Raw genomic sequence first — 22,987 nt, 5'->3', positions numbered from 1 at the left:
CCTCGTCAAAACCTTTCCCGGTTAAAACCCAGTGGGACAAAATACCGGGGCGAAGGGAAAAAGAGTACCACAGAACCCAACTGAAGTAGAACAAAAATAAAGAATCCCCAATCCACAAAATATGATTAGCACTAATGCAGTATTCATCACTGTTGCAGGACCTGCAGGTCTTCTTTTCAGGAGATTTAGCTTCTATCATCACATATGCTTAGTGTTCCAGAAGTGTACTCATCACTTTGGACAATTTCATCTGCATAATGGTTCCAAAATATAATGAGGAACTAAAGAAAAGCAAAAACAGTGAAGGACCAACTAAAGCAATAGCAGACACATACCTCTTGCAGATGGAACTGTGTTGAAGCTTTTGTACCAAGGTTCCTCTTATAGTCTTATCTCTTTGTACCGATTTTGGATATAGAATCAAGAGTTTCACCAAAGCAAAGTTAAAAAAATCTGGAATGCAAAATGCTACCGTGCATGCATCTTGTTGAGGAGCCTCTTGGCGTTTTAAGGTTTCTCCTTGTAGAAGTATAACTATCATTCAGTGAACTATAAGTCTATAATGGTATTCATCAGTAATTGCTTCTCTTGATGAGTTCGATAACTCTTTCTCAATTTGAATGACAGCCCAAAAAAATGAGAGCATGTGATGCAACAGTAATTTACAAAAAAGTGACAGCTACCTAGTCAAAAGTTCTTCACTAACTCATTACGTCCTATAGCTTCTGAATGTTCCATTTAGCCGCAGAAGGAAGATACAGTGGTTTTTCTCTCTGCACAGATAGAGATCAGCATGCATCAGTATCTATATAAACACTACTTAGAAAGTTAACTATAAGGAAGTGGGGAACGGAGAGTCTGAGACCTAGGCTGATGTTGAAATTAAATATTGAATTGGATGATGAGTATACTTGCCCCGTCCTCTGAAAAAAAAAGGAATAAATCTCCCAGTGTTCAAGTGGCTGGAAACAAAAGTGAATGAAGCAGACTTTGTTTCTACAATCCAATTACCATTCTTTGATCTCTCATAGGCACCCCACAACTTGTTCCAATGTAGGTGGAATTGGGTGCCTCAAATGTTTTGCTCCAACAGTCCAGCCTAGGTTCAACCAAAAAAAAAACGGTTAAGAGAAATAAACTATGCTAATATCCTTGATTCGATATGACCCCGGAACTTCAGGTTATGCCATAAAGAGCTCACAAGGTAAAATCACATCACCTTTACATCTCGGATGCCATTTTAAATGCTTCCTAGTGTTGGTGTGAGTTGTAGAGTTGGTGCTATGTTCTTCTGCAACAGAATCATAGTTAGACAACATTCAATAACTAAAAGAAAACGATCAATTCTACATAACATAATATTTATGTATCCACAAATTCGCAAACAACTTAAATACCATGTTCATCTTGATTTTCTTGGGGAGTCTAGCCAGCAGAGCCTTGAAGCCTAGTCTCCAAATTTTCCCTACAGCAATTGCTTGCCTTGTGCAATTTAGATGGCCTTTAAGTGCAAACGCAAGGATGGATGTGGCTGGTAGGGACTCATGCTTCAGCATAAGAGGAAAGAGTATATCATAACCAACGAGCAAGGTCTATGATCCCGCCTCCTTTAGTACCATCATGCCTTCTTCAATTCTGTAAGATCATGTCTCCAACAGATGCCTTTTGTGACCTCCTAAGCTCCTGACAGTCTTGATTGCCTATATCACACAATAATGTGTCCACTGTCAAGAAACTCCACCTGAGGCATCATGCATTTTCATTACTAGACGTAATCCACGCATAATAATTCACTTTCCATAATAACAAAATATACACAAGTAGTTTTCAGTTTTATCGCATGCCTTCTGTAACTAAATAAACAATGAAGTTGAATTTGCAGGACGCACTAGCAGGACCTAGTTGGACTGTCAGACCAAATTAAGGAAAAATCTCGAGTTAAACTTCTCCTATGATAGGTGATTGTTACAACTTACATGTACAACATTGCATACCTTCCCAATAACTATTAATGAAGTCCAGACACTTGGAAGAGATGCTCTCGACTCGGCTCCATTCTTTATAGCATGTGATTGACCAAATTGACTAAATGTGATATTGCTGATATAGGTAACCAATCCAACTTGAAACCATTAAATTGAAGTTGTGATATAATCTACAATAAGGAATGCATGCAGCTTACCAAATGCTGATATAGTCTGATGCCATTCTGAATGCATCAAGGTTTGATTCGAGCAGAACAAGTGGACTGGCCTTAAATCTTGACTTGCTGTATATCAGTAGGTTAGTTCTCTAGCTAATAGTTACAGAGGTTTGGGTTAGAAATCATCAGAGCAGTGAAATTACCAGTATCTTGAAAAATCCAAGCCGAAGAAATAAGATGGCTCAGATGGGTAAAAATTTGAGCGACCGAGGTTGGTTTAGTGCAATAGCTCTTCCGGAACATGCGCAAGTAATCATTCATATGCCGGTCCTCCTTCTGAAGGGATACAAATTAAGCCTGATGTACTCGTCCTTCTGCCCTCCAATACACAATGCTGCATGGAAAACGAAATTATTTCATTCCATATATGATCATTCATATAAAACAGTCCCCATGTGATACAAAATCACAGCAGAAATTAAGCTCACCAGATTAACAATATGATAAACCATCGGACAAATGCCTCATTCCTCCTGAAAATGTGCTAGTTTCTAGAGAGCTATCTGAAGCCTGGAATATGATAAATGATAGAGAAATTGCAATTAAATGAACTAAATGTCCCTGTAATTAAACATTGAATTGATTGTACCTTAAAGATTAGTCTTCTTCTATCTGGATGCTAGGGATGTGAGAAATCTTGGCCCACTCCTCACCTTCTCCTTGTTTGTAAAGGGCTTGGAGAAATGGAGATCCCCAGATGTTCAATTTCTGTAGAGGTGTCTTCCACAGGAATTCCGGCAGTGCTTTCAGCTCCTTGCACCATGTAATTGTCAAGTGAGAGAGGCATGGCATGATTGTGATATTCACAGAATTCTCCTCTTCCCACTCTTGCAATGACTCCATCCTAAAGATAGTGAATTCTCTGAGCTTGGGGAATGATGTGAAAATGGAAGACGAGGAGGAGGTTTGCGCTTCTTCTATTCCCAAAAACTCAACTCCAACCTTCTCAACTTTACTCAGGCACTCAATATTCAATGATTCAAGGGACGCCAGTTTCCCTAAAGGAGGCAAAAACCCACAGTGGCACAATCGAAGGGTGAGGACTCTCAAGCAATGTAAAGACCACAACCAATCGGAGAAAGCACCTCCTCCATACCACCTGATGATTAAAGATTCCAAACCTGGAGGCGGCTCTAACCCATCCATAACTTCTCTTGGCCGATCTGGACAATAGAACTGTAGCTCCAATCGTAGGAGGCGCGCCTTGTTCACCATGATTGAAGACTTCTCTACCACGATTGATTTTCCCAAAATCAGAATAGAAAGACTCCGAAGCTGGTTCAAGTCTTTCAGATCTTCCAACTTGTTTGCTTCATCACCCCAAAATGGGACATAAAAACCATCAAGCGTTTGCAGATCTGTTAAATTCCCAATCCCTTTAATTAAACCCAGGGAATCATCTACATAAAGATGCCTCAAGTTAATGAGCATTGTCACATCTATTTTCTGGAGACCCAAGCAACCAACAAGTCTCAAGGTTTGCAGGTTGTATAACCTACTCATGGCCCTCGGTAATTTCATTAAACTCCTGTGCCCAGATAAGTCAAGATACCTCAAGTGTATCAATTTCTTTCAACTCCCATATTTTACTATCTAAGATAGCTCGCCATTCATGAACTGTTTTCTTATTTTGCATCAGGCTTCCTAAAGACTTTGCAGCAAGAGGCAACCCCTTGCACTTTTTCACAATCTCTAACCCAATGTTAGAAAATTCTTTAGACACACTACCCTCGTCCATGGCTGCACTGTGGTAGAACAATGACAGGCAAAACGATCCATCCAACTCTTTCATACGGATCATTTGGGCTGTTGCTTTCATCAAACCAACAACCTCCTCCTGTCGAGTGGTCACCAATACCCTACTACCCATAGCACCATTGCGTAATGGTTTGATTAATTCTTCCCATTGGCTCAATTTTGGGCTCCAAACATCATCTAAAACAAGGAGGAACTTCATACCCACAATTGATTCATTAATTTTATTCATCAAAGTTTCCAGCTCATTTGACTTAGAATCTTTTCCTAGACCTTCAAGGATAGCTTTAGCGATCTTGATCTCTTCAAAAGGGTCTGAGCACGTGAATGTGTTTTTCTTTGGGAGAGTTGCGTTTTGGCATTTTGGCCTTGCCAATATGCATAGTTGAGGATAAGGGTGTATAAAAATATTAACCGTATTAAATACGTTATTATATTAAATACTCGGTACATTATATATGGTACTATATATCGTACTAATATTAAAATACGATAGGTATGTGATATAGATTTTTCTTATATTATGGTATATCGTACCTACCTATTTATATTATATTATATTATTTAATTTATATATATATATTTTTAAATTTTAACCGTATATTTATTGAAAAATAAATCCAAACCGTATAAATCTACTAACCTTAATCTAATCTCTATGAGTTTCTTTCTCAAGTACACTTTTTTTCTCATCTTCAATTTCTTTATTTAATTATGAATGAATCGATTCAATCGAATTCTCAAGTACAAAATGCTTAGACCTATTAGTAGCACCATCACTGCTTACAACATGTCACCATATATCGCATTTAAACCTATCATTTATTTTTTTCAATTGTTTTGATAATTCATAAGTACTTTAACAATCTGACTATTTGGATTTTGGCTTTCTATTTATGACTTTGTATTTAATAATTTGGTTGAAGTTATATAAGACTTTGGAATTCTATTGTTATTTCACTTATTTGTTATTACTTATTTGGATTAGGCCTTCAAATTTTTGAGTCTTAAATATGTTGGTACAAGTCCATTACCAACCGTACCAACCGTATCACTTAATTGGTATACCAACGTTATTGGTTGGTATAAATTGTGGATTTTTCATACCAAATATATATTGGTTGGTATATGGTATTAGAAAATTAAGACTGGTATACCAACCAATCCAACCCTAGTTGAGGATACAATTTATAATTTGATACTGAAAATGGTGGAGAGGTGGGTCTACTACTCTGATCTGGAGAGCAGATACAGTACAAACCATCATTAATTGGTGTTTTTCACATGCGGATGATCGAACTAGTGACCTCATATTACCAGGAATATCACATCAGCATTCGCCTTCATTATCACTACATCAAACCTCTTGGATATAGGATACGATTTATTGATGAGGAGAAAATCATGTATGCTAAATTACGAAATTAATTAATCCGTCAGTCGCACATGTGGAATTACTGAAATAATACATTTTAACAACGGAACTAATTCATAATTATTGAATTTCCTTGGTTGTTGATCAATTTCTACAATTGTTAGAGGCAATCCTTACTCCTAGCTGTTTATTTCCCACTATCAAAAATCTCTCTCTGGTATGAACCATACACGTATGAACCATACACTTATATGGTCTTGAAACTGGTTAGTTACATCTCTTGGCAATGCAGTGAGATTAACACAATTTTGGTGATGTATGATATCAATAAAAAAACAAAGTGAGGCATAAGTAGAAGTCCCCTATTTTCAAATCCTTGTTTTCAACATTTTCTGGAACCCTTTAATCTTATATACATCTTTTCTGGTTCAATGTCAACAAATTAAGGCGTCTCTACTCTTTTTATACTTTTTCCCGAGAAAAAAAAAAAGAGAAGATAGTCAAGTTGAAGCATCTTAATTAATTTCCTAGATTCAAAAAGTTGGGAAAATAATGCCAATGAAAGTTTGATTGATTTGACGACAAAAACACATTCATGTGCTCAATTATGTGACTACATTAGAAGAGTTAACAAATCATCACAAAACCATGTGAGAGTTTTGTGATTATGGTTTTCCAATTGGTCTTAATCTCAGTGTCGTTTTCAGCATTTTAGCATCAATTTATAGAATTAGGACAAAAGGCAAATGGCCAAAATTAGGATATAGATTCTGGACGAATATATAAATGATAAGATTTACATCTAGTTTGTCGCATAACTGCTTTATGAGTGAGGCTTATCTAATAAACTCCCATGCCTAGTTCACAAAGGATTAATGTCTAAATTTAATCTTAAACTTTATTCACTCATTTCCCTAATATCTTTGTCATCCGTGGTCCATTAAGCATCTTAGTGCGTTCTAGAACTTCATGAAAAAGCTGCATTAGATATGGATTTCCGCATAAGAATTTATATATCGCGAGGCAACGAAGTCTGCTAACAGCGGAGATCGAACCTGTGTTTTAGAAACAAATCAAAGCGTTAATAGCAAAAGTCTCATGGTATCGAAACTAAATAATAGTTTTCTGCTGACAGGTGAGCTCTGTCTGAGCTCCAAATACAAGTGGCCTCTTCGCCAAAAAATAAATCCTTGGGGCTAGCTAATGTGAACTAAATCTTCATTCTTGATACTTAAATATACAGATCCCTCTACTTGATTTTTAATAAGAAATATACTCAATTTTTAAAGTCTACCTGTGTTTTTTAGTAATTTGGATCTGTATAAGTGAGTATCATGCTCAGCTACTTGGCATATATATTAACTCGAAATAATTAGACTAAAACAAGCCTACCAGGATAGAATTTTCCAACCTGAAGATCGACCTCGGTTTTTAAAAACATAGCATGTACATCATGGCCAACTTGTTCAATTAGCCTCCAAGGTCGACAGTGTATAATTAACAATCGATCAAATATATATTTGCTTGTCAACAGTCAAATAACTTGAGCAAAAGGAATGCCAAACAAATTACATTTGACCATAAAAGATAGAAGAGATTCTCACCAGCCGAATCGAAGTCCTTAATTATGATGCTGCAGGTTCTTTTGTTGGCTAAGCCGGTACCAGGCTTGGCAGCTCTGAACAAATGCGCATAAATCCATCCCTATAGAAGAACCAAGACCACATTGAACCATAATACTATCAGGAAAGTAGTTTGTGGTGGCTGCTTTAAACTCGGTCATGGAAGTGGAAGCTTCTCAAGGACTGCCAGATCTCAACCTCTGAGGAGATGAAGGCACTAAGCGAAATGACATGACACCTTGTTATTTGAATACAATCATGGACATGTTATGTACATACAACCAGTTCCACTTACACAATTTAAGTGGGAGAGAGAAGGAAAATTATGGCGGACACAGAAAATTATGGCAAGATCTTATAGAAGAATTCCTCTTAATTTGGTTATAGTTTAATATGGCATAACAATTACACAGTAGGCTACCAATTTGTCATACAAAAATCTTCAATTAGTAAACTAATTCGTTCACTGTGATTCACTGTTAGGCACCACGTATGACTGGGACGACTAGTGTTAAGGTGACATCATGTAATTTCTTAATGATTCTACAAATGAAAACAATCATAACACAAAATAACAAAATACGTTTATGTTAACTAACAAACATTGTTACATAACACAGTTACTGCATATATACAATATACATTTCAACTTATATTACATTGATTCATAGTGAGCCACTTAACTAAAGAAACAACGAACATAAAATTGATGCTGAAAAGTTAGTCAGTTTATCATCTACCCCAGCAGTTTGACAATGGATGAAGACACACTTAGCTTAGCTCATTTAACCCTTTTATTTTCCGGATAGTTCCTCAATTGAGAAACTTGGTGCTGCAGCCAATGCAGTCTCAACATAAATACCTTACACCAGTACTTAAAACGTGTTCTGTTTAAACTTTCTTTGTTCATTTTTTTCATGTAACTTCATTTGATCTTCCACCTTGCTATTCGCCTAATTCGTATCATGGTTCCCGCCTAGCTTTTTTTGTCTCGACCACCTAGCCCGCCTAGCTTCCATTTCAGCGATGCAGGGTCATATATTTGTTTGTACTTGAAGATAGATTGATTATCACAGTTGATACACAAGAATTTGATTTGTACACGTCGATGACATGTTGATGAGTTACCGATTCAGTTCAATTATGAATCACGAGTCACAGAAATTCATATATTTTAGCATCTCTATATATAGGAAGTAAAATGACAGAACCCTTAATATGGAAGTTCCATGCTTGTAAAATGACATGATGCCAAGTACAGTAATACAAGAGGAACAGAAAGCATCCATGGAACAGCCAAATAACTTGAAACTACAGAACCTGAAAAACCAAACAAGCCTCTTACAGCTGCTAAACTGAACCTTAAATTTGCAAACTGTGACGAGGACCTACAATTCCTGAGGACTTAACCTTATACAATGCTGCTAACCTCATCATGTTACTCGAAACTCGTACTCATAACATGCTTTAAAGAACAATAATGATGAAGATATTCACAAAACAAAGGCTCTCTACAATAGTTCATCATCGTAGAATATATTCATTACAAGTTTACAGTGTCCAATATATATGTGCCCTCCTAGTTCTCCTCCCCCTCTTTCTCTGTCCCCTCGCTCTATGGTATGAAACACCATTTTGCTTTAAATAAATGAAACGAATAATAAACCGTGCATGGATCTCTTATGTATTTCCGCGTGAAGCAGCTGGCCTTTGAAGATAAGCATTTTTTGCATTGCTTGTTCTGTTCATACTTCTCCTTCGATTTTGGGGACCATTACTTGAACTGGCATGGAGATTTTGGCGAGGTTCATTTTGAGAGGATTCTGGACCCTCCATGTCTTCAGGTTCCTGAAGCTGCTCCAATGATTTCACCACTTCACTCATGACTGGCCTAAACTTGGGTTCTGTTGATAAGCATCGAATTGCAAGGTTAACAGCTTTGAGAGCTGAAGCTTCGGGGTACTGGCCGTCAATACGAGCATCAAAAATTTGGAGAACTCTGCGTTTGCTGGCAAGGTAAGGCTTGGCCCATTCAACTAAGCTGTGTTCCCCAGTAGGCCGGTTCTTGTCAACAGCTCGTCTTCCAGACAACATTTCGAGCATTACAACTCCAAAACTATACACATCACTTTTGGCAGTTAAATGACCTTCACAAAAAGAACGAAATAAGGATCAGAAAGAAGCATGGATGTCTTTCTTTCTTGTTAACAACATAATAACAGTTTATATGAATGAGTAAAACAATTGGAAACATAATGGTTCAGGGCGAAGATGGAGAATTGATTCTAAAGAAATCTGAAAAAGAATGAAGAAGGAATCAATGCCAGAAGCTGGTCAAAATTGGCGATTGGAGAAGCAATTTCTTCCAGAATACTATAGAAGTGAAGAATATGAGAAATCAGCCGCCTCTGCGTACTCTTTCTGCACAAGGATGTAGGACTTCACTGCCCATGTCACTAGTTGCCCTTCTTTTAAGATGACATAGGCCTGGTTTGGTAGGGACACTATATCTTTGGTCATGATATCAACTGGTCACATTCTACTACGAAATGGATGAATGACATAACTGATCACATTGGACTATATAACTGGTCAAATTGGACTACTAAGTGGAAGAATGACAAACATAGTTTACGACATGTGCAAAATAGATGCATTCATAAATATCCCCTTTCTGTTAAATTAAAGTACCTGTAGCCATATACTCAGGAGCCGCATAACCATATGTTCCCATGACCCTTGTTGAGACGTGGCTTCTATCACCTGCTGGTCCATCCTTGGCTAAGCCAAAATCAGAGAGCTTGGCATTGTAGGCCTGTTATTTTCCAATGAAAGGAGGAAAAAAATTGTGAGCAAGTCTATCAGAAGTCTTCTAGATGCCATAAAGTTCAAAATTTAAACATTTCACTTACTGAATCCAACAGGATATTAGAAGTTTTAAAGTCCCGATAGATCACTTTTGCCTCATCACTGTGAAGAAATCCTAGACCCTTAGCAGCACCAAGGGCAATATTCATACGAAGGGACCATGAAAGCGGTTGAAAGTAGGAAGCCCCTGTTCCAACAACAGGTTAGCCCCAAATCTTTATTTCATACCAAAAGGCTGGATCACCAATGTTGATGGTATTGTTTCCTATAGAAGATTAAAGGTCCAAAAAGTGAAGGAAGGTCATAACTCACTTCTAAATAGATGATTGTCCAAGCTTCCACGAGGCATGAATTCATACACCAATAGCCGGTGGTCGTCCTCCAAGCAGTAACCAATCAGCTTCACAAGATTTGGGTGTCGAAGCTGTCCTAGATAGTTGATTTCCGTCTGTATGCCAACAAGAACCACGAAGTTAACAAATCATCTGAAAATATTACATGCAATATTCTACTTGTTGCAACTATTTAGGAGCAATAAATAATAAGATTGTATAATACCTTGCCTTCAACTATAATCAATTGACCAATGTGTAACAGTCTCAAAATTTATTATTGGCATGCTCCATTAGTATGAGCAACCTCTAATTCTGGGGATACCAGAAAAGAAAATGAAGAAGAGATATCAGGGAAGTGAACGCACACAATGAAGGAAAAAGTTATACTCACCAACCATTCCTTGTGACCCTGAAGACCTTCTTGGTTCAGCCTCTTCACAGCAATAACCATTCCAGTACCAGGCTTGGCAGCTGTTAATGCATTCTCATCAACCCAGCCCTTAAAAACACAGCCAAAACCACCTTCACCCACCATACTGTCAGGACGAAAGTTCCTGGTGGCTGTTTTCAGTTCATTAAAGAAGAAGTTCTTCAAGTTGGAGGACATCAAGATCTCACCCTCTGTTCGAGGGGTTGAAGGTACCGAGATAGATGACACCTTGCTATTAGAGTTTCCTAAACAAGAAATATAAGAGATCAACTTTGAGTACATGACAGATGTAAGGGTTCTAAACAAATTTCATCAATGTCACTGTGTAATCAGTAATAAGTCCATATTGAGTTCAATTTAGGTATTCCATGACTTTTGGAAGTATGTGATTAGTTTGATAATAATACGACATTGGCTCAAACTTGGAACTTTAGTTCTGTATTATGATGATAATCTAAACCTAACATGGTATTAGAGGTTCAGTCAAAATATGTATCAGAAATCTATTATATTGTAGTAGTTCATACCAATTAGAAAGCTTGCCCACCCAATCTATGAATCTCATATTTAATAGATCAAGAATACAAGCTTCATTGAATATTTTAGAATAGAAATCAAGAAAAAAAGTGTGCCTTAGCTATAAAGATTTATTCTCTTGATGTTCCTCTTTAAAGCAAAAGACACGGGATGTACTCTACTCCCTTTTGACAAAAGTTGAACAGAACAATGATCGAATCTTTGAACTCAGAAGTTCATTCTTTGAACTTGGTTATGACCACTAACTAGAACTAAAGATTCCAGTTTTTCGCTCTTCATCTCTCTAACTTCTGAGTAACCAGATAAGTAACAATTAACAATCATATAAACAAAAGGAGCAGGACCCAACAGAACAATAGTGTTGCGTAGCAGATACCGAAACATGAAAAGACCAATTCATAGCTGTCATAGATGTAGAGCCCAATTTATCATAACCAAGCTAACAACTGTAATACCCCCAAGCTCTATACAGAAAGATAATGACTTTATGATCCCAATACTTCAATGATCAAAATCAGATAGTGAAACCAAAATCCCAATAGCCAAATGAAGTTTGAAGTTCCTAGTGCCCAATTTGTCAAATCCAAGTCTACAAAATTTAACATCCCGCAAGCATAGTACCAAAAACTCAAACTTCAATGTTAGAGAGAAGATATTGAAACCAAAAACGCAGTTGCCAAATGAAGTTTCTTGAGCTAATATACACTCTGGTGCATGTTTCATCAATCAAAAGCAACCAACTTTAACACCCTTAATCCAAGAAAAAAAAAATCAAAACTGTAGAATAGAAACCAGTTCATGATTCAAAAACCACTTACCATTATGAAGCGGGCTGTCAGCTTTGATCCTAGAACTAAGGCAGGAACCCATGACAGCAGACCTCAAGCTCTATTTCTGTCAGACGCAACAAAAAGAAGGAGAAGAAATAGAGAGGAGAACCAAACTAGTGTAAACAAGTTCAAGCAAAACCCGTGAATCAAAGATGATGTCCTAACTCGCTCCTCTCCCCTTTCCCAGTGTGAAAGCTAGGGGCGTCTCTACAACCACCCAACGGTGACCAACATGCGTAACCCGCAATTGAGTGAGCAAAATCCCACAAGAGTTGATTTGAAACTTTGGAGCCGTGTGGAAAGGTTATGTTCTGTGATTACAAATCTAGGGGCCTTCGCGATGGACAGTAAGAGTAGAAGGGTTGACTTGGCCTCCCATTTGAAGTTTATTTATTTGCAACTTGTAGTAATAAGTGTTGGGAGTTGTTCGTAGTTCATGTGACAGCCTTGCATGGCTGCAACCTTACACCTTGTCTTGGAAAATTTGCTAAATATATAGCTCGTTTTACAGAGCAAGTATAGAACCAAATATAGAAGAAGAAAAAAAGAGAAGGTGAACACTATGTAGACTTTGTTCATGTATCAAATCAATGGGAGCTAACTACTTGGCTCTCAGCCTGGAGTTCAGTAAAGGCAGTGTGAAAACTCAAACACGAGCATAATAAGTACCCGTCAAAAAATAGATATATAGAATCTTGGAGTATAGATCACTAGATCACATCAGTAAATTATCGCACAACAACCTCGACAGATTGACCATTAATTTTAATTTGTGCAAAAATGTAGTTGTCTAAACAAACTATTAAAATTTCTACGAAGAGAAAACCGACCAAAATCCCATACATGTCGTTATAGGGGTCGGTACATGCGATCTAATGAAACATCTAGTGATTTCTTTTCAGTTCAAGATTTTGATCGTCTTACTCAAGATTTATATTCCTTATTTGCGACAAATCTTTTACATTTTATATCCTTGCATGCTCTATGCATTGAATAGATGATGAGAAGTTGAGAACTCACAACCATTAATGACTTCAAAATTGTACGACGACGTCAAATGCCACCGCAGTCTCGCATATTAGTGTGAAAAGACGAAGTTTTACAAGAAAAACAACACAAGAAAGATAGTCGATGTTGGACTTTTTCCAGCCCAATTAGTTATGACTATCCAAAGGGGGCAAAAGATATGGTAAATATTAGCACAGTGACGTTATTATGATTATAAGATTCATGGTAGTCTATAATTGCCGGTTATCATCTCATGTTCGGTAATCCTTGACCATCAAGCCAATCTTATATTCCCTTGTTTTTGAGTTTTCAGCCAATGTTGAAACTGCTCTCAATAATGTTGTTATCTTTAATCTCAATTTCGGCGATTCAAAGGGACAGAAGGTGTTCTACGATCAAGTCAACGACCACATACCGACCCCTGTGGCCCTTATATCAATGACTTTTGTTCCACTTATTGTGGTTTCAATTTTCATGCATCTATGATTATGAATATTGGCTATCTAGACGGGTCCTCAAGAAAGTGTCAAAAAGAACCACTACAAGTGTACGGAAATGATGTAGAGGTGTTAGTCAACACGAAAATCTGTATCAAGATATTTTCGGACGCAGAGCGATCTGGATAGTGTCTCTGTGGAAGGCACTCACAGGCCACAGCAGATGACCTTTATAGAACATCAAAAGATAAGTAAGCGTCGATGACTGGGTGTACACCATTGAACCATAGAGCTAGAAAAGCCTCAGGTACTCTACAAAAAGAGACTCAGCTCTATCAAGCAATTGCGATTTACTTTCCTCTTCTTCTTTTTTATCTGAGCGATTTACTTTCCTTAAGAAGCGAGAATATTGCTACATCAGATCATCAATCTTCACTGACTTCATTTTGTTTTCTTCCCACATCAAAAGCTAGCGCAAAAACATTAAAGGCACTGAAACTGTAGCGTTCATACAGGAAAAACCCAGGACAGGGTGCTGATCGGAATACAAAAAGGCATATTATTTGTAAAATTGTACGGACATGAACACGAGATTTCAAGTCACACTACACTCCTCAGGTGCCAACCCTCTAGGCTATCTTCACCACAGCAGCGTTGATGATGTCAATAAACTCGGGCTGCAGAAAAAACACACATGTAAGAAAATAAGAGAAAACTAGTCTTTGATCAAAGAAACAAGAATATTCATGAGCTCCAATTAACATCATAATCATTACCTTCAAAGAGGCACCACCAACCAAAAATCCATCAAGATCGGGCTGACCTGCCAGCTCTTTAGAGTTTGCACCATTAACGGAGCCTGAGGAATTACAATTTTCAAAAAGGCATCAGAAAGGGAACAGGAAACGAGTTTATCTCTTAGTATAGTCTCGCCATCACCATCCATCAATAAAAAATAGCATCCACATACAGAATCAAAAGCATGCCCAATGCAGTTTCAACCACAAGGTCATGAATTCATGGCGAGAAAAAATACATAATAATTAAGGCAAGGAAAGAAAATTATATGAGAGCAAAACCCGAGTTGAATAAAGATCATCAGCAAACAAATATTTATTCCAGTTGGTTCAAATATGAGAGAGAGTGAGAGAGCGAATTCAGCTAAAGATAGACTACACAAACAGATAAACAACAAGCTTATGCATAAGAAATTCATAACATCACCTCCATATATGATCCTGGTTGTTGCAGCAACCTCAGGACTTGTGTTTGCATGAAGCCATTTCCTCAATTCACAATGCACCTGTCGTAAGAGAATTTCTGTGAATAAAATGACATAGCAGAATGTACTGCAGTAAATGTTAATAACACGCACACATTACCCAGGAAATTACCAGAAAAGAGACTGGTAACAGCTTAGCGAAAACTGTTCACTTGAATTCAGTTCAATAATGTTTAGTTTTCTCAAGCATATGAACAAAAGAGATTTCCACTAATTGTGGTTTACAAATATACCAGTAAAATTCTTGACCATGCTCTACAATGAAAAGCAATAAACAAGACTACATCTAATCAACCAAACTATAACCAGAAAATTTAGTAAGGCATAACTCACTTCCTGGGCCTGAGCTGGAGATGCAACCTTCCCGGTTCCAATAGCCCACACTGGCTCATAAGCCAAAACAATGTTGGTCCAGTCTTTCACTTTCTCTGCAGGGCAAAACAAAATTTAAAATTAAAGCGACTAAAGAAATCTTTTAGCATCTGCAATATGAACCTCAGATGGAATTTGATATGTACCAGCAATTGCCTTGGTTTGTGCAGCAACAACTTCCATAGTTGATCCCGCTTCTCGCTGCTCAAGAGTCTCACCAACACAGGCGATCACCTTCAAGCCTTGGGAAAGTGCATAAGCAACCTTATCCCCAACAAACTGAAACAGCGTTCGAATGATGTTGTTAGCAACAGGAAACGATAACCACTGTTCAGTGATCAGCACTAGTTGATATAAATCCAATGGCAACACCATATAAATGCAAGTTTCTACACAGGGAAGAAACTACCTCATTGGTTTCACCCAAAAGAGCTCTTCTTTCAGAGTGGCCAAGGATGACCCATGGAACCTCAAGGTTTTTAAGCATCTCAGCACTGAACGCACACAACAAATCAACTTGAAGTTACTGACACGAATGCAAGTACATTATATACATAATTTGACCAATCTCACACCTATCAGTCTATCACAATATCCAACTATGAATACACTACACTAATAAGTAATAATCATATATTGATAACACTAAATAGTAGAAATCCTTCTCTAACTACAGTATTATAGGTTCCAAACTATGAACACGGAATCTAACTGATTATAGCATTAGCCAATAGCTTCATCAAGATCATGACAATATAAAAGTCACTAGTAAGTGACGAATACACACCTGACTTCACCAGTGAAGGCACCACCCTTCTTCACCCAGCAGTTCTGTGCCGCGACATGGAAATCTGACCTCAACGTGCTCTTCACCAGTGGAAGAAACACATACGGAGGACTCACCACAACTTCTGCATCAGCAACACCAACACAGTAAAAAAAATTAACAATCAGGTAACTCATACAGATCACAGTAAATCTGATAAATCAAAACAGTAAAAAAAATGTACAAATCTAATCCAACTTGTACAAATTAACTAATCAGCGGCCAATACTCACCCACAACATCTGATGACGGCACTTTTCCATCATTGAGCAAGTTCACGATCTTCTTCACCTCATCGAGTGTTCCATTCTGCACTCAGATTCAACTCACGTATAAGCACATCAACCCTAATTTGCTCAAACTCAAACCTAATAACAAATCAGCTACCAAAAACTAAAGATCGGCTAAGCTGATCGGTTAAATACTACAGTTTTGCGATCGGAATCAGATTCGCACAGCTCAAAATAGAGGAGAGAGAAACAGAGATCGGATCAGAGACTTACGCATTTCCAGTTGCCGCCGACGAAGAACTTCCGGCCCATTTTTGTTGAATATGAGATTTCTCGGTACCGACGAAATGGATGAAGGAATAGAACACTGGATGAGTGTTGGAGTCTTCTGTTTATATTTCGACTTTTTCTTGGTGCGCAAGCGGCGATATTTGCAGTGATGGATTGGGCCGGCGGGCCCATTCGGTGGTGTGAAATGACGGTTGGGGGGCTGAGGATCTAGAATATTCCTGGAGGGATAAGGGGTAGTTTGGTCTGTTGAGATATTGGTCTTAAATGACTAAAAAAGGGACTTTACTGGCGCACGGGAGAACTTTCCTGCGTCACAAAACGTGGATGGCTATTAGCGGATTAGGTGGAGCCGAGGGGAGCCGAGTCCACGGAATTTTACCGAACCTTTTCTTCTCACGGCTCACGTAGGATGTAATTTATAGAACAGATTACGGATGTAATAGTCGCATCAGGTAATTTGTGACAGGGGCAATATGTGTAACAATGGTTGTGACAGTGGGTGTGACAGTTAGTGTAATATGTAGTATGATAGTGGTTGTGACAGTAGGTGTGACAGTGGGTGTGACAGTTAGTGTAAATAGATAGTGTGACAGGTTTTGTGACAGCGCATGTGACAGTGCCTGTGACAGGTGTTGTGACAGTAGGTGTGACATGCTGTGAGGAAATGTGGAAATATTAAAATACAAATGAGATTGGTATAAGTATGCTCAGAATGTAGAGAATAACTAGATTTAGGGAACCTTGAGCTTCGGTTTGCCGGAATTGCTTGAAGCACCGCCATCGATGGCGGCAATCCTTTGCGATTGTTGTTGCGCCTTATACGGTTGGTTGATTTGGAGTGGGTAGTATATCAAATGAAAGAGGGGAGCGAGATTTTTCTAACGGTACCAATTTCGTCAAAATCTATCACCGGACGAGAAAGTTATGGCCGAAATTAGAAAACGAATGAAAAAAAAAAAAAAGTAAGAATGGGCAAAATAGTTCATAAAATATTTTTAAAGTGACTTTTTTCTAATTTTGTTGACCTTTTTATAATTTCCACTTAAATGTGATGATTTTTTTATAATTAATTCATAAATAGTGACTTTTTCTAATATAAGTTAGGAGATAGTATTTTTTTATAATTTGCCCTTTAATCAAATATCGATATGAGATTTCATTATCAAACTGTATCGAATTACTGTACTGGTAGTGAGTATTGATACTTACTCAATATATATATATATATATATATGTATATTTATACTTTTCAACTTGTAAGGGGTTGTTCATAGACGTTGAAGTCATAATTTTGTTTTGAGTGTGGCTATTGTCACACTACATTCTACTTTGTTCACCTCACGTTCTATTTACATCTAAAATTTATTTTAGGTTTATTCCTCCTATGGTATTTAAAGTATGGTTACTTTGACAATTTAGTACCTGATGTATGAAAACAGACAATTTGATACCTACAGTTCTCATCTGTAAGCCATTTTGGTACCTCTATCAATTTTGATCATATTTTTAGGGTTATTTTCGTCATTCTAGCCTTAAACTCATTAAATTCACAGTTTTCTTTATTTTTTTCTTATAATTATGGTATATTTAGAGATAATTAAATTGATATATCTACTTTGCATATATCAAAAATAATTTTTTTCTTAATATATTTATTGTATCCTAATTATTTTTTGCAAATGAAATAAATTGCCTTTATGAAATTGTAATTTTTTATATTACTTATAACTAATTAATTTAGATTGATATCTACATTATGAAAAATTATATACGTAAATCATCACAGATACTAAGTGGATGAGTTATCAAATTTTTAGTGATAATGTAGAGGCAATTTGAAGGTATTATGAAAAAATGAAGTAAAGTAGAGATAAGATGACGAAAATAACCCTGAAAATATGGTTAAAATTGACATAAGTACCAAAATGACCTAAATTTGTGAACTTTAGGTACCAAATTGTATGTTTTCATACATCAGATACTAAATTGTCCAAGTAGCCAAACATCAAATAACATAGGAAGAATTTACCCATTTATTTTTCTTCAGATTTATTTTGTTCACCCCATTTCAATACCAAAAATACAAATTTTCAATAATATTTTGTTCACCATACATAGATTTTTTCAATTTTAAACTTACTTTGTTCACCTATTTACCACTTTTTTATTCCATATTTATTTTAATAATCACTACTAAGAAAAGATCATGATTGACTACGGTCTTGGTGTCTTATGCCAGACGAATGAAGCTAACCCGACTATGTTAAATTGAAGTACCCATTCATTGTCGGTTAATCATTTAATTAAACCATAGAACAACAAAATGATTTAAGACTCCAAACTAGATCTCAAAACAAAAAAGAGGCATGTGACACATCATACATGTATAAGTTAAACTTAACGTTAGACCTGCTAATTAGACATATAGTGCATATATGATACACCGGTACTAAAACCTTTTCTATTAGTGATACTGGTAGAAGATATTATTATTATTATTATGGAGAAGAATGAGAATGGTTGAAGATGAATGAACCGTAAATAGAGGAGTTATAACGGCTACAAAATATCTAATCTAATTTAATTTTTAGGTTTAAGTTTATCTTATGCAAAATAAAAGATCGTGTAAAGAAATAAATTATAATTTTTAACAACTTATTATCTTTTAAGCTAATTTTATATCAAGATAGTTTGATATTTCAATAATTTAGTAATCTATAAGATAAACAGAGTTGGACTGTGGAGAGACAATATGGACACCGTTTTGTTCTTCTTGTTGTTCAAATCGTAAAGTAAGAAAAATTTAAGAAACCCTATGATTACTCACTAGTTTACTATTTCACCACAGTAAACAATGTGATGCTTAAAAAAAAAAAAACAATGTGACGTTAAATCCTCAAGCCCGAAAACTCATTTCCCGCCATCAGAAGTTAGGGCTCATAAATACCAAAACTAAAATTAAAATTAAAATTGAAAAAGAAAAAATTCTTTTTCACACAATCATGCTCAATTCGATACACCCCACAGTCTCTAGTTCGAGCTCTCAATCCTCTCATCCCTCGCATCTCTGACCCTCCTTTGCCTCTCTTTTAAACTCAAATCTCCCGAATCAGTCTTACATCTTCATCTCCATACTAATCTAAACGATGGCCGGCCAATCTGACCCTAATCTTTCCATCTTTTCCGCCGAAGAGGTTGTTCAATCTCTCACCCCTACTATCTGTTCAATTGGCTTAATTTGTTGTCTATTTCGATTCCTGCCGCGAATTTAATTCCGAATTTAAACTGCCCAGGTTGAGTTTATGGCGGAGGATGAGTTGTTGGAGATTGTCCCCAATATGCGAATGGATAAACTCACCCTTATCTGTGTATGTGTTCTTCAGTTTTCACATGTTTCTAGACCATGTTTTCAGTTAGTTTCAGAACTTTGGTAACTGCTTTTCACTGCTTGCAGGGAGATTTTGGTCCATTCTTCCCCCAAATGCCTGCCCAAGTCCCGCTGTGGCTCGCAATCGCGTTGAAGAAGAGGGGAAAATGTACAATTCGACTCCCAGATTGGATGTCGGTCGGTGAGTCTTGGTTATTTAGTGTTGGGAGAATTCCAGTTTAATTGATGCAAATGTTATGCTATGGAAAATGCGGATTGGTTTGGTTCACAGCTGTGAACTTGTGATTGTTAACTGATTAACATTGCCAAGCTGCCTGTTTTATTGAGAATTTCTGAAATATGTCTCCTATTGATTGCTATAGTTTAAGGGTGTCTCGCTACCCCCGGTACATTGATAGAACTCTTGGGTGTATTATCTTGGATAAAGATAACTAAGTTCAGGTGAAGTTAGAATTCTTTACCTTAGAATCTTGTGTGTCCTGGCTAAGTCACTTAACCTCAGTTGTTGATAATGTGTGTCACATACACGCTCATTCATATCATCTGTTGGGAATCAGGGAAGATTAGGGTCAGCATTTACAGTACTACTTAGAATTCATTCAACCTGTAACAGTTTCAGGACATAATGATTTATTTTACATGTTGCGTTCAGTTAAGACTTAAGAATAAGATGTCTTCCCTACCATTCAGTTGACTTGTTGCAATTTCATTTATCTAACAAACAATCATTCTGGATTGTATATTTTCGAGTAATCAAGAATAAGATGTACCAAGATTAATGTCATACGCAGAGAAGAAAAGGGGGAGGTGTTAACTATCTTATTTATGTATTGGAACCAGAAAACTTGACCCAGACTTTGGAAGTGGAGCGTGACTCTCAGGAATCTTTTCAAGTCCTACCTTTCCATTACGTGGAAATTTCAAGGCTTCTTTTTGATCAGTAAGTATAAAAACATTGTATAAAATCTATTTTGTATTCTCCAAGTGTTCTAATGTCGGGTGTAATTTTGTTGATATAGTGCGCGTGGCGACATTCCTGATGTATACACGGTGAGTTGAAGAATTATCTAACCTTTATTTAATTGTTCATTGGTATTTTCACTAACCTCAGGGCTGTAATAGGTGAGGTCTCTTATTGAAGACATCAGGGATGTAAGGTTTCATAAGGTCGAGACCAGCTTAGAATCATTTGAGGATGCTCGCTCTTCTGCAGTGAAGGTATGTTTTTCCTTATCATGCATGTGTTGGTATTTTCTCTACAGAAGTGTATCCTTCATTACACAATTGAATGACATGTATAATGTTGTTCAAAGACATTGTCTCCCTTTATGAGAGGAGAGCGTTGAGTGAATCAAATATGATGAGCTGTGTAGTGTCATCTTTGATTTGTGTGCCAGAGTTGATCTCTAATTTGCACTTGCAGGTTAAAAATCTATCCGCAATGGAAGTGAATTTAGTTCGTCCATTTGTTGGGAGAGCCTTACAGGCATTTTATAAGCACGGCAGTCCAGAGCTGGTTCCAAATCCGGACAGAATTCCTCCCAGAAGACCACAAGCAACTGATAACATTCAGAGAGTAAGTGCTTATGTGATCTTTACTCTTTGTTTTCTTTCGTTAGTAGAACGGAGGGAGGTGAAGTGACCATTTACCATATTAGCTAGTAATATCTGTGTTAAATTTTCGCAAAGCTCATATTCGTTTGATTAATTCATTCTTCCAATCATATTCCAGACTCCAGAGTTGGTTATCAAAAGACGTGCTAGGTCCTGTATATAAACAGACAGAAACACACCCGCAGAAAGGAACTATGTCCTTTTTGTGATCCAGACTTTGGTTTCCTTGCTTAATAGAATGTGAAACTGTAGTAGTGATCACTTGATTTCATTAGCAACTGTGACCCTGCTATATTTTTTACAATGCATATCTGACAATACAATTGTCAGCCTGCTGAAGCATACACGTACACACATAGAGACACAAACATCCACAGATGGTTTATACAATCTTTGACTATATTCTCTGCCTTTTCAGCGCCCTCTGCGGAAACGGTAGAAGCTTTGTGGTGTCAACAGGTACCCTTTACTTCTGCCAGAAACACTAATTTAGCTCCCAGGCAAGTAGTGATGCACTTTGGACAACAATTTAAGCATAATCTTGTTGTACGTAATCATGCTTTCTATTAAAGTTCTTGAAAGTCTTAACAATACAGTCCAGAAGATTTATGTTCTTGCATAATAGTAAATTATCCAAAGTTCCCCTTTTCCTTCTTACGGTGCAACATTAATGTGAAGCCTTTTGCTTGTCATACTGTCTGTCTTGTTTGAGACTACATGCAGATTATAGGCATTTATACATCTACCATGATCATTTTGTCCAAATCATTCTTGTACTGTGTCTATCTTTGAGTAGCTACCTTCGACTCATATCTACTATACCAGTTGTGTGATTGCTTGACTTACTTTTTTCAGTTAATCTATGTATCAGACTTACCAACACATGAGAAGCACTTATTCTCTATCCTTTTTTTTTCCTATTAAATTATGAGAATATCTTCTTTAATTGGCTCTGCTACTGCAAACTTAAAATCTGTTTCATGAAACTAAATCATTGATGCTCTTCTAAAATATGAAGTTGCATGTGAATGAGAGTTCTTTTGCCAATCCCCTTCTGCTTGGGAAAGAGCTTTAGGTGGGTACAATCTGCAATACCAACAATATTCTGTTTTTGATCATGCATTCACTAATAATACACAAGAACTGAACATTCAAAGAACGAGAAAAGAAAAGAAAATGCCCCCAGCATCTGCGTTCTTTTTATTTTATGTTTGTATATAATTATTTAATGCCTATACACATTATATTACTATTCCTTGGCAGCCTATTTTTAGTTTCAGAGTCATCATAGAGAATTTGTTTACAAATATAAGATGGACATTTGGATATTCCTCGGTGGCTCAAGTAGATAGAGCCATAACATGCCTCATGTTCCCTCTGTCTCCACTCTGGATCAAAGAGGTTTTAAATAGTCTTTCTGCCACATGCATTTGGTTTGTCTAGTTTTGGTGTTCATTGTTAGCCAACACACAACCCATAAACAGAGGGGACTGATGCTGCATAAGCCTAACCCTCAAGTAACCTCATTCCCTCCCAGAAAATGCTGGGCCTGTCTACCTGTGCTTCTGTAAGAAGTGCTTTTAC

At 37.0% G+C, this 22,987-nt stretch overlaps 5 protein-coding genes across 5 annotated transcripts; 1 reads left to right on the top strand and 4 right to left on the bottom strand.

Annotated features, from left to right (window-relative positions):
- Position 1: 1 nt before the first annotated feature.
- On the bottom strand, positions 2-3,770 carry LOC126803144 (putative disease resistance RPP13-like protein 1). The gene is made up of 10 exons (XM_050530905.1): positions 2,793-3,770; positions 2,632-2,713; positions 2,347-2,537; positions 2,183-2,269; positions 1,398-1,700; positions 1,220-1,291; positions 866-1,099; positions 684-773; positions 336-557; positions 2-250 (listed from the first exon to the last, which is right to left on the bottom strand). Exon 1 carries the CDS (start codon positions 3,722-3,724, stop codon positions 2,801-2,803), a length of 924 nt encoding a protein of 307 aa, XP_050386862.1. The 5' UTR covers positions 3,725-3,770; the 3' UTR covers positions 2-250; positions 336-557; positions 684-773; positions 866-1,099; positions 1,220-1,291; positions 1,398-1,700; positions 2,183-2,269; positions 2,347-2,537; positions 2,632-2,713; positions 2,793-2,800.
- On the bottom strand, positions 3,747-4,073 carry LOC126803733 (putative disease resistance protein RGA3). The gene has a single exon (XM_050531482.1). It carries the CDS (start codon positions 4,071-4,073, stop codon positions 3,747-3,749), a length of 327 nt encoding a protein of 108 aa, XP_050387439.1.
- Positions 4,074-8,463: 4,390 nt separating this feature from the next.
- LOC126803143 (receptor-like cytoplasmic kinase 176) lies at positions 8,464-12,204 on the bottom strand. Its single transcript, XM_050530904.1, has 6 exons — positions 11,944-12,204; positions 10,550-10,833; positions 10,136-10,271; positions 9,868-10,010; positions 9,647-9,770; positions 8,464-9,102 (listed from the first exon to the last, which is right to left on the bottom strand). Exons 1-6 carry the CDS (start codon positions 11,993-11,995, stop codon positions 8,636-8,638), a joined length of 1,206 nt encoding a protein of 401 aa, XP_050386861.1. The 5' UTR covers positions 11,996-12,204; the 3' UTR covers positions 8,464-8,635.
- Positions 12,205-13,822: 1,618 nt separating this feature from the next.
- LOC126801464 (triosephosphate isomerase, cytosolic) lies at positions 13,823-16,501 on the bottom strand. Its single transcript, XM_050528822.1, has 9 exons — positions 16,384-16,501; positions 16,114-16,189; positions 15,842-15,965; positions 15,464-15,548; positions 15,201-15,333; positions 15,016-15,110; positions 14,625-14,703; positions 14,177-14,259; positions 13,823-14,077 (listed from the first exon to the last, which is right to left on the bottom strand). The coding sequence occupies exons 1-9, from the start codon at positions 16,420-16,422 to the stop codon at positions 14,030-14,032; spliced, it is 762 nt and encodes a 253-aa protein (XP_050384779.1). The 5' UTR covers positions 16,423-16,501; the 3' UTR covers positions 13,823-14,029.
- A 3,027-nt stretch (positions 16,502-19,528) lies between these two features.
- LOC126802831 (DNA replication complex GINS protein PSF2) lies at positions 19,529-22,054 on the top strand. The gene is made up of 8 exons (XM_050530541.1): positions 19,529-19,595; positions 19,695-19,769; positions 19,856-19,970; positions 20,630-20,729; positions 20,809-20,839; positions 20,912-21,007; positions 21,213-21,365; positions 21,822-22,054. The coding sequence occupies exons 1-8, from the start codon at positions 19,548-19,550 to the stop codon at positions 21,840-21,842; spliced, it is 639 nt and encodes a 212-aa protein (XP_050386498.1). The 5' UTR covers positions 19,529-19,547; the 3' UTR covers positions 21,843-22,054.
- Positions 22,055-22,987: the final 933 nt, after the last annotated feature.

This window comes from Argentina anserina, chromosome 7 (assembly GCF_933775445.1).
Source record: "Argentina anserina chromosome 7, drPotAnse1.1, whole genome shotgun sequence".
In the NCBI taxonomy this organism is placed as follows: domain Eukaryota; kingdom Viridiplantae; phylum Streptophyta; class Magnoliopsida; order Rosales; family Rosaceae; genus Argentina; species Argentina anserina.
This window is presented reverse-complemented; position numbering and strand designations above follow the sequence as displayed.